General features: G+C 40.5%; 1 protein-coding gene across 1 annotated transcript; it reads right to left on the bottom strand.

Annotated features, from left to right (window-relative positions):
• Window positions 1-2,007: 2,007 nt before the first annotated feature.
• Window positions 2,008-10,122, bottom strand: ccnb3 (cyclin B3). Its single transcript, XM_085350666.1, has 11 exons — window positions 10,039-10,122; window positions 9,754-9,837; window positions 6,836-6,948; window positions 6,542-6,719; window positions 6,351-6,449; window positions 6,131-6,223; window positions 5,907-6,044; window positions 4,462-4,617; window positions 4,197-4,346; window positions 2,165-2,295; window positions 2,008-2,077 (listed from the first exon to the last, which is right to left on the bottom strand). The coding sequence occupies exons 1-11, from the start codon at window positions 10,120-10,122 to the stop codon at window positions 2,008-2,010; spliced, it is 1,296 nt and encodes a 431-aa protein (XP_085206792.1).
• Window positions 10,123-11,801: the final 1,679 nt, after the last annotated feature.

Below are 11,801 nucleotides of genomic sequence, written 5' to 3'. Positions count from 1 at the left end.
CTGCTGCTCTCCGTTTCTGAACATTAATCCTTAACTCAAGGTCTGCTGAATTAAATCACACTAGAGATTAGAGGAGTGGACGAATTATTAATTATATTTGTTTATATTACAACCACAGCATCAATCAAAAGTCACTGTTTGGCCCACGGGCAAAACAGGGTCGCAGTGGACTAAAAGAAACATTTGCAATAAATCAAATGTTTGTTTCATGAAGACAAACCCAGCAACTCTTATTTTAATTTATAAACAGTCTGAAGCATCATCCCTGAAGGAAGAGTGGGGCCCCTCATGGCGCACTACTGGCCTCTAGTGGTAGTAACACAAAATCCCATCCTGCACGTCACAGCAAGGATTTCAAACTCCGTTTGATCTCAAGTAGGCTGGAGCAATAACATGTAATATCAACCTAATTTTCTTTTAAAAATAAGCCCAATTTCAACAGCGTGTCTCATTTCGTGAGCATTATTAAATAATTAAATAATTTCCCCCAGGGATCAATAAAGTATTCTGATTCTGATTACAGATCAGAGCAGATCTACACTCAACTCAGTCTCCACATGAACTTGTATGAGCCGGATAATTTCTCGAGACTTAAAAATACTTTTCCCAGATAGATGCACTCATGTGGAGTATGGCTGCGATGATCTACTTTAAATGATCCATAAAGACTTTCAGTGTATGTAGGCTTTTAATAATTATCCTTTTATTTTTAAACAAATAACTGAAATAATTGTATAACGGACCTTCCTAAGAGGGTGTATGTGATAATGTGGGTTGCTCTTGGTCTTGCATCACCATAATTAATGTCAAGCCCAGGTTCAATATTGCACGTGACCAATCAAATTATTGTGATGTCATAGTTTTTTTGATGTAAAAAAAAAAAAAAAAAAAAAAAAAAATTTCAACGTCCATTCAGGGGAAAAAATAAATAAAAAAAATTCGAAAACAGGGGCGGTTAGGGTTGGGACTTTCTGTTAGGTGTATGTGATGGTGCTTTCACATCACAAAACTTGACATCAGAATGAGATTAGTCACTTGAGGTGCTGAACCTGGACCAACACTACCTTTCATGATCCAGGAACACCAACACGGGGATATTAGATTGTGTCTTCAAGGCGTCAGCAGTTCGCTCATTGTGCATTGCGACAGTTAATCACTATCACACATTTCAGTCTCTCTTTTTTAACACTCTCATTAGTAATCACTTTCCTGGCTATCCTCAAAGTTGACTGGTTGATTGACTTCCTATTGCTTTTCCAGTAGTGCCTCAAGCATTTGTGTCCTGGACGAGCATCAGTAAAAAGAGGTTTCTTCCTGTCAAAATTGAGTTTTTCTTTCCCACAGTCGCACTTCGTTTAAGGAAGAAACAAGCTGCATATAGTAAAGAGCGTTTTTATTAAACATAAAAGCAAAACAGAAACACTTCTTTATTTTAAGAGTACGCATGACAGCCACTTAAAAGTAGTACGGCATCGTCTGATCGTCTTTTATACAAATAATTTGCATAGCAATAGTAACATGATGAACACTGTACAATGCATGAACACGCAAACACACGCATACTTTAACTTGAAGAACATGGTAACATACAGAACTTGTATTATGCACAGGCCCACAATACGTCTTGGAAAGTAAGATTTACAAACACATTTTAAATCCAGTAAAACACACACACACACACACACACACACACACACACACACGTTGACAAGTTAATAATCAGGATGTTTTTTTTCCCCCTAATCTTTAAAAATGTATAAAATACATGCTATAGTTTTCTCAAAGGTAATTAACGTCTTGCAAACAAACGCCCACATTAAAAACGCCTTTACATCAAATGGGAATTATTGTCTTATTATAATATTATGGTATAAAGGACAGACTACACAACACATAAATATTAAACATATTCACATTTTATATACATGTTTCCTCTTGAGGGAAATTTGAAAAATACTTTCACTCATCTTAAGCTTCATTTTCCCAACTTCTGAACCAGACACGTCACTAAGAGCTCAAGGCTTTCTCCAAAATGTCGATACTGAGCAATGGCAGAGACGCAACTTCAAAAAACACCCTGAAAACATATTAAAAGAACCGATCGTTAGCCAAAAACAACATTTTGAAATTATTCTAGCGCCTGTAATCTTTTATGAAGACTTACTTATGTGAGTATTTGTTCTTGATGGCTCTCAGTTTATCATCAGGAGGTGCTGAGAGCATCGAGTAGATTCTCCTGACAACGGGCGCCAAATCTGACGCCTGATAGCCCGAGTGAAACTGCAGGATGGGAGACTGCAGGGAAAAAAGAGCAGCACTCATTTAAAAAAAGAAAAAGAAAAGCCAGCCATGTTGAACCCCTTTAAAGTTATTAAAATCCAATACAACATTACACAAAGATAATATTACTTCTAAATTGCCAAAAGCTTACAGGAGATGATTCTGGAAGCCGGCGCAGGCAAGAAATGAAATTACCCACCACCCCTAACAGCAAAATGGAAGCAATAAGGGCTCAATTTTACATACAAAAAACAATTTATATTTAAATTGGGAGGACTGTTCAGGAGACAGAGCTGCAAATGAGAGGCTGGTAATGTCGCATGAACTGACACGGCATCAGATTTAACAAAGTCTACATTTAATGGAAAGGATGGAAATAACACGAGGAAGAGAAGCTTCTTCAGTGCTGCAAACATTACACATGTTAGAACAGATCAAGTAACGTCATTAGATGGTGTTTACTGTAGAAAAGAGTGCTTTGTATAAATCATTCTGAGAAAAAAGGTTAAAAGTTGCCAGCAACCAAACCCTTCCCCTGCTTCATAGTCAGCTATAATAATGCAAGTTGTTTGTATTGCTCAAAACTTTGACAAACAAAAAGCAGTCCAGGTGTCTTTATTTCAAATGCCTTATGTTACCTTTACCAGGGTGACCAAGAACATGCAGACAAAACACATGTTCACATGTCAGATTTCATCCACATTTTCCAGTCATGTGACCGACTCACTACCCTGAATGGGCAAAACTTTCCTCCATAATAACGGGCAATAGTGGACAGTCTGTAGTACTGCAGGACAAAAGCATTAAGCTTATTTTTCCACCTGACTGGAGCCAAGACTACTTGGATCATCCATCCGTGGAGGAAAACAAATATATGAAGTGAAACTATGGGTTTTTGGGGACTTGGGATCCATTTTTATATTTAAATCCCTGAAAGTGGTTGAGTGACATCTACATGCATCTTCTACAGATTCCCTCACCTTACCTTGCTGCTAGGATGAAAGCATGTACTTTTGATCTGGATGGGTTAATAATGCCGGCACGTGACAGGTGAAGAGCAAGAAATTGTTCATTGTTACAGCAAAAGCAAACGCTACATAGCTAGCTTAAAAAAAAAAAAAATTCAATTCCATATTAATAATCTAGTACCAAATCACAACAAATGTTTCCTCAAACTGCTTGACATTATAGGAAAAAGACCCTACAGTAATACAGAGAAAACAGAAAACACCCCCAAAATGACCCCTTATGAACAATCAAAAGGTGATAGAAGAAAAAGTCCCTTTTAACAGGAAGCAACCTTTGGTAAAACCAAAGCTCAGGGATGGGCAGCCATCTGTGAGTGGGGGTGAGGGGAAGAAGAAAGCACAAGAGACAAGTGCAAGTATGGGACTATTAATTTGTCACATTAATGTGGTGTCATAACAGTAAAGCTGACAGAATTTTTCCAATGTTGGGTAAATAGTGTTTATGGTGTAAATGCCACTGACAGCCTTGGTCGCTGTTGACAGCAGGGATTGGTGCAATTTGGCTTGAAAGGGAGGAATAGGACAGGTGTGTTCAGATGTTGGTGCTGTACTCATTTCTGTAAAGAAATCTGATAGTCCAGCAAGCTTTGGCCAAGTTAGACTCAAAGACTTCCAAGGACTGGGCTGGAGGGCGCCGTGTGGGTATATCCCAGTAGCTCTGACATCGTGTGAAAACTGTGGATTGTGGTCTTCTATTTATAACTTGAGTATCTGGGTATTGAGAAATGGCCTTAGTAAAAACTCAAAAAGAAAGAAAACCTAACTTGCCAAAAATCAACTTAGGAGAGCGAAAACACTAAAGATCAGTGTCAGACTTTAGGGAAGTATTTTAGACTGGTCCGTTAGTCTAATGCAAGCAAGACAAGGAACAATATGGAGGTAACCTACCCATCCTCCCAGGTCTTTGGTGACCAGCGCCATCAGCAGGCAGGCCGAGGCCACCAACGAGCCTCTCTCTGGAACAAGGTCCATCTCCATGAGACTCATCTCGCAGTAGTAGCGAGCCAGAGTCAGCGTGTCCATGCTGGCGCTCACGCACTGCAGACACAGCCACAACAAACATTCTCGTGAGATGTGAACGCAGGTCGAGTCACACAAAAACAAACAGAGAGCTGCAGTCAGTGGTGGAGTAACCTCTCCTGGTCATGCACACCTTGGCATAGCGTCTGAGGAATCGATACGGGATGGGGATGTTGATGTCAAAAGACAGCGTCTGCAGGATGCTCTCCTCCATGGAGATGAGCTCCTCCCTTTTGTATGCGTCGTCACAAATGTACAAGAAGTCGTCGACGCAAGGCGGGCTGTGCTCCTGCGGGATGGTTAAAAAACACGAATAAGCATTAGGTTGAAACCTGATTGCAATTCGACCGTCCCCTTTAATGCATTTTCGAGTCCTGCAGTCATTTCACTGCGTATGCACAAGGTCAGGTCTCACAGTCCGTTTGATCTCATTTCTGTTTCATGTTTTGAGCCTCTGGATAGTTGCTCCCCTTCAGTTTTCTCTACGTGCACTTCAAAATAAAAGCCCTAGGCTGTAACAACTTTTACATGCTTGATCTAAAGCTGGAAAAGCTCATGCCAACTGTGCCCGACATCAGAGGAGGCTGAACTTCTACTCTGGCCGCGGTTACGACAGAATAAATAACACTTTTCACCCATTTCTAAAGACGTACAGAGCTTGAAAGCACCGAATGTCAAAAGTTTATGTTTTTTCTGAAATTCAGTACGTCCTCTGACAACCTTTCTTCTCTGGCTGGGTCTTCTATATGTACACTCTGGCCACTTCATTAGATACACCTGTTCAACTGTTTGTTAATGCAAATATCTAAAGTGTGGGCTTGGGGGGCCCCTGGTGGGCCGCAAAGATACTGCAGAGGGGCCGCAATTTAAAATTAATTAAAAACTGTGTACAGCTACATAGTTTACAGATGTATTTTCTTATGTAAAAAGGGAACTTAAACTGGTAATAGTAGGTGGTTAGTTTGAGAGATAACTCATTATGACCTAAACTCACTGCCCTTGTATTGAAGTTTGCATCATTTTTTTGTAATAACATTTTCAAGGAAATCCATCACTGTCTCATGTTTTTTGATTAGATGGTATTTTATGTTTTTTTAAAGCACTCAGCTTTGTAAATGGCTGATGGCATGTAAATAATGGTCAAGACGATCTGCTGAGAGTCAAAACCGAGGATCGGAGCGGAATTAGAAAACCTGCAGCCACGCTGTAAAGAAGTGTGCACTGAGTGTGTGTCTCTGTTACATCGAGGAGCCCTGATAGGTGCAGTTAATCAACCTGGGATTGAGACTCCGTGACTTGCCTCCCAGGAGCACTTAAGAGCTGAATATCTCCGTTCACGTGTGCTTTTTATCCTCACAGCCTTGTTTTTTTTACTTTTCACCATTTAAATAAAAAAAATAAAAAAAACAACAACTATTTTTTAGAAACACATTCACCTTACAAGCAAATGATTGCGCTCTGTTCCCATTAATAGACTTGTATACTAGTTTAATACCTTTCTTTACCATTACTTACCATAGCTTGTGAGACATCCTATGAGAAATTTCAGACTCCCATGTGCCACAGTTGGGTTCTCACCTCAAATTTGGAGGCTACGAGCATGGCAGTAGAGCCAACGAGCTGCAGCATCTCCCTGTGGACCGGGGTTTTAGCCAAGTAGTGGTCCGTCATCTTTACCGCCAGGTAGAGGGTCTCATGGTACAGCTCGAAATTCTCCTAAATAAAGGGAGAAACAAAGTGTCACTCAGAGCAAGCAAGTGTTTCTAACACAGCAGGAATGCGACGTTTAACTAACACCTCACCTGTACTTCGACCAGCCAGTCAATCAGGATGGCCCTCATCTCTGAGTTGAGGCTGGGCTGCGTGGGCATGTAGTTACAGAGGACAAACTTCTCCTGCGGACGATAAAATTAAAGAGAAAGGAAATGTAAACAAAACCTGTGTATATTTAAATTTATTTAACTCACAAAAAAAGAAAAGAAAAAAAGTCCAGTGCGATAAAGGCTTTACAATTTGTCTCACCTCTCTGTTTTTAAGGTAGTCAAAAATATCCTTTGCATACTCTGGACACATGTAGCAGTCCTCAGAGTTCTCAGAGTCAATGTCAAACTCCTTTGGGATCTGCATGGATGGGTGAAAAGAAAAGGAAACACAACTCAGGAAAAGCTTTTCACAGCGTCTCTAGCTTTCTATAAATCTATAATTTCCCTTACTTCTTGTCTCCGAAGGTGTGCCGGCACTTCACGGGCAGCAGGAGACGTAGCAGCAGCAGCCTGCTCTTCTACAGGAGCTGCCACATCGACCAACGTGTCCCCTTCCTTCTCCTCCTCCTCCGTATCGGTCCTCTCTCGCTCGGATATCGTTCCCTCTGAGCTCACAGACGACGACGACCTGCACGGAGGGAGAGAAGAGGGGAATTAAAGAAGTCTGCCACCGACTGGCGCAAGGCATGAAAGGGGAACAAGAAATTTAACCTGAGGGTTATTAGAACAGTTAAATGGACCTACTTTTTCAGGTTAGCTAGGTTGCTTGCAGACGCTGAGGTGGAGCTGGTTTTCTTTGCAGTCTTCTTCCCTGGTTCCTTCTTCTTCCCAGGAAAGCTGATCTGTACCTTATGAGCCTGGGAACATGACGAGAATTAGTTTTAAACATGGATCCAGTTTGTGATACATTTTACTTCAGACTCTTACAATTTGTCCTTTTATGCATGAAACAATTTCAAAATGTGACTCGAGTCCAGACAAATATTCCACACAATCGTTCTCTGACACACCGCTGGTTTGACAGCAAGCGTTCAGGTGATTGTGAGGTGAAAAAAAACAAGCAAAATGTTTGTTTCACACCCCCGCCAGGCAGCCGAGGACACATTCACACCACAGTGCAGATCCATCACACACTGACGCACTAAAATGTAGGATTAGAGTGTCGCACAGGCTTCAGACACCACCCTGACGGAGGTGGGATCGGTGAAAATGTTTAAAGTGGATTTTGTTTGAAACTTCAAATTGCCCAGCTTTATTAAAACATGTTTTGTTAAGTGACACACTTTCTCATTTAAGAGTTTGCCATTTCTTTTTATAAGAATTTTTCTTTATTAAGAAACCACGCATGTTTCAGTTTAAGCATCGTTTTCAATAAATTGCATGCTCAAAAAAAAAGTTTTCTCACTCCTATTTCTTCATCATGTTGAAGCTCTACTTTGAACCTTATTAAGATCCAACCATGCAAAATATGATTTTTTTTGCCATTTTTCAAGTGATCGTAAACATTAAATGGAACTGTATCAATACGCCCTGTGATATCTGGGATAGGCTACAGTCCCCCAAAGACCTGAATTAAATAAGTGGAGAAAAATAAATTCAAAAAGTCCTCATACATGAGAACAGAGCTAGTAGCTGTCTGTAGAATACACCAAGCAAAGACTGAACACTCGAGCCAGGCTGGACTAGGCTGGAAATGGAGTATTTGAATTAGTGACACCACGTCTCCTACTGCTACTGTGTGCTAACTGTGCTCAGACCACTTTGATGGAATCCGTATCTGACGACTGTACCTTGTGCAAACCGTATGTGCAGCTGTAAGTTTTGATGGCAGCAGTAATGTCAGCCTTACATCAAAAGCAGAATAAAGTCCGATTTAAATGTTAAGAAGTCGACGTCGTAGCTGGCATTTATGCTCGCGATGGTGCATTACATGTTTGTTACCATATGGTTGTCATGGTGTTTTATATGCAGTGCCAGCCAACGACGGGAAATGCCAGGAGTAGGGATGGTATCGTTTAGGTTTTATCCGATACCGGTGCCAAACCGGTACTTTTGAAACGTTGCCGGTGCTTAAACGGTGCTCGAACCGGTGCTTAAAGAATGGAGAACACAAACTTTGTCCAAAAACCTCTCATGTTCAGCTGTTTTTTTGTAAAAAGGTAACAATGTTAGCCTTTTCTGCAGCTATAGGGCATATATGGTATGGTATGGCTGGAAGCAGTGCTTAAACAATGGAAAAAAAACACAAACTTTGTCCTAAACCTCTCATGTTTAACTGTTTTCCACTTTTTCTTTGGTCATTTTAGCCTTTTTGGCCAGGGTGAAGGGAGTATCTGCCATCAAACAAGAAGACAGCCGCATGTAACTACGACGGTGTTTGCTAGTTCACCTTACATGCATTAATTTAATAACGTGGTTAGCCTACTCAACGTAAATTACACACGAACAACATTAAGCTACTCGCCCAGAGAAGAACGGCTGCTGCTGCCATCATCATCCTCATCATTTCTGCTACACTGGCAGGGCTAGGGGCCAGGACTCTATTCTTCGGGTTCTTGGGGAATGTTGCTAACTCCGGGACCGATAACAGGCACCACGCCCGTAGTAGGTACGGTGCATTTCTCGGCTTTAAAAAAACGCTACGTTGCCGGGTGTTTCATCAGATTCGAGGTGTTACCTCCTTTGCACAGTATCACCTTAAAGTACTTGTTGCAGGCTGCTGAGTTTGCATCTTTGGCTGTGAAGTACAGCCAGACTTTTGACAGCTTAGCCTCCTTTGGGCATTTTTAATCTGTAGCTAAAAGAACGTACGTACCTGGGCCCGCCTACTATGCTTGCAAAGGTAAAATGATTGGCTAGAATCTGAAGTGTATGACATCTGAGGAAATAAAGCACCGAAATGTGCGCTGCGTTTTGGTCTGGTTACTACCGTTTACGTCAGAACCGGTGCTATAATGGCACCGGATACCGGTACCCATCCCTAGCCAGGAGTTTCATCCCTCTTCTGAGTCCTCGCTCATTGTGATCTGATGTTTTGGGTTGTAATATATTTGTCCCTCAAGTTTTTTCCCCTCCATCTTCTTGTACAAACGCTCACATCACTCTCAATAAATTTTCTCAGTCTCTCTCCCTCTCCGTGAGTTTGACATTTGTGAGTCTTTACATGGATGCTGTGATTATTATTCATTGTACTGAGAAACTGTTTTTCTCTCACTGATAAATTCAAAAACTGTGGCAGAATGAAACAGGAGGAATCAATGCTGAACAAGCTGATCACAATGGTTGGGCCATACCACACATTTGTGTCGAGAGGAAAAGAAGTCAAGGATCATTTTATATTTGACGTTAGCGTGAAAACTGAACTAGGCAAAACAAACAAACAGTCCCACTGAAGCAGGACTTATAACTTTCTTATATGTCAACACAATCAAATGGTTAAATGTTGACAACTTTAACCTTTCACATACAAAAAAGCACACAAACTAGGAGCCCATGAAATCCTACGAAAGGTGACATCAACTGTCAGGAAGTTCAATCCCGACTCTTGATGAACCATCTTTGCGATAAATATGTCTCTTTGTGTGCTTATTGAAGCTCTGATCCTGCTGTTAAAGCCCAAGTCACAACCTTTAAAAAAAAAAAAGAAAGAAAAAAGTACTTACATTGGTGATATCGATGAAAGCAGTCCTCTTCTTGGGAGCTCCACGAGGAGGGGAGGAGGACCTCTTAACCTGTGTCGCGTCCTCCTGTATGCACAAACAGAAAACACACCACATATATAAAGTTTTGCACAGTGCATGGGCAAAAGAAGCCTCGTTGCGTTGCATTGCAAAGCAGGCATCATCATCATCTCCATCCTTCCCATGCAGCCTTCAGGTGCAGCACTACCTGCTGTGTTTACATCAGAGCGAGCCACCAGAAGACACATGAATGCACGTGCATTTTACCTGGTTCTCGGACGCTGTTGCATTCAGTTTGGGTATTTTGCTGCCAGCGGCCGCTGTGGGTTTCCTTCCCCTTGGAAAAGGCATGGCTCACTCCCTGACGGTTTCTTCCTAAAAACAAAGCTCTGCAGCCGCTGCTCCGTGTTCTGCTACAGCAAAGAAAAGCACGCAAAAATAGCGGGATGATTAAAAGGAAACAGTAAAAGAAAAACAAACAGATTTAAAATTGTTTTGAGATAACGTATATGGCTAAACATCACATGCAGAAACCCTGGTATTAAAGCTTTACGCTAAGAGGGCGGAGTTTCTCAGGTGAATCGGTTGTGTACTAAAATTTTAAAAAATAGAACGCCAAAATGGCGCAGATAAATTTGTTTATCCTACCTTATGGTATAAAACTTTCTTCTTTAGTCCGGTGACTTGTTTTAGAGAAGCAAAAATGCATATAGTTTGGGTTAATAATCCGATTCAACTGTGTTGTTACTAAGACGAGAGCTCAAACAAAAGTGGTTCAGCCGAGGATCAAATCTGCTGCGCTTCGCTCTCATTGGATAGAATTTGAGTCTGGCGGACCAATCAGGACGTCGCTAAGGATGCAGTTGCCAAGGAGCGCTGGTTTTATGTTAACAGCTACGCCCGGTGCGTCGACGGATACAATTTCAAAATAAAAGAGTTAAAAAGATCATTGATTGTTTAAAAAGAACAGGCTCTATTTTATATTTTAACTAAGGTTTATTTTTAAAATTGGTATTTTCCTATTTAATTAAGGAAGCAAAACTTACGGTTAGCAGTTTAAACAACTACAGCTTCTGTGCCGCCCAAATCTTTTTGACAATATCAAGCAAACTCCAAAGGAGGAGCTTTCGCTATTTTCAAACCACCAAGCAACCAATAGGAGTTTTAAGCATCGAGGCTTGTATTTTATTGACATTCATATGGTTGAAACACGCTTTTGATCTTGAATTTGTACGCTAGTGCATATACTCAACACACATATATACACACATACCATTTAATATTCAATATTTGTTTTAATTCAAAACATCTTTCTACTATAATACTGCTGGGGTAGCTGTGAATCAGGAAGTATACTGAACACCATGTTGCTCTTTGATCCCTTCATTGGAATATGAATGTGTATAACTATTAGAGAGAAAGCACTTAAGCAGAAGAATAATTTGTATGAATGGGTGTAAATGAGTAAATGAGGCATGTTGAATAAAGTGCTTTGAAAGTATGATAACCTGTATAAGAACCAGTCCATTTACCATAACAGATTAAGGCCAGTGTTATGCATTTATGTCATGTAGCTGAGCAAAGGATGCTGAGCACATTTATATTTCAACTTTAAGTGCTCAAATTTTGATGTGTTGGAAGGCAAACATGAAATCTAAACTTACAAATAAACTAAGCCATGAAAGAAAAGTAGAAAGAAAAGTAGAAGTGTTATTAAATAAGTAGAAACCTATAAATCTTTATTGCCTATGAATGATGTGTGGGTGGTAGGGTTGCCAACTCCCTGAAAAATAAATAAGGGACACCTCATGGCCAGGGCCGGGCAACCTAGTTGTCTTCACCCTTCCCAGTGTGGTAGCTCTTTTTTGTGTGTGTGAAATTATTTTTTAACCATTTGACTTGAATTTGATTTAAGCAGATGCATATTCTTTGTGATATGACCATATGGGAAACAAATGATCATTTAGCCATTTATTTTTAGCTCAAAATGACAACATTAACACAGTAAAACAGGTCTCTTTCTTAAACAG

Source organism: Diplotaxodon limnothrissa, linkage group LG3 (assembly GCF_057381915.1).
Source record: "Diplotaxodon limnothrissa isolate DT_005_m linkage group LG3, D_limnothrissa_male_GT1.1, whole genome shotgun sequence".
Classification (NCBI taxonomy): domain Eukaryota; kingdom Metazoa; phylum Chordata; class Actinopteri; order Cichliformes; family Cichlidae; genus Diplotaxodon; species Diplotaxodon limnothrissa.
Note: the sequence above shows the minus strand (reverse complement) of the source record. Positions and strands in the feature narration are given on the sequence as shown.

Coding starts and splice junctions, on each gene's coding strand:
- ccnb3 (XM_085350666.1), bottom strand. CDS start 10,122: ATGCCTTTTCCAAGGGGAAGGAAACCCACAGCGGCCGCTGGCAGCAAA. Junction 4,347..4,461: donor TCCTCAGACGCTATGCCAAG/GTGTGCATGACC, acceptor CTGTGTCTGCAG/TGCGTGAGCGCCAGCATGGA. Junction 2,296..4,196: donor CCAAAGACCTGGGAGGATGG/GTAGGTTACCTC, acceptor TTTTCCCTGCAG/TCTCCCATCCTGCAGTTTCA.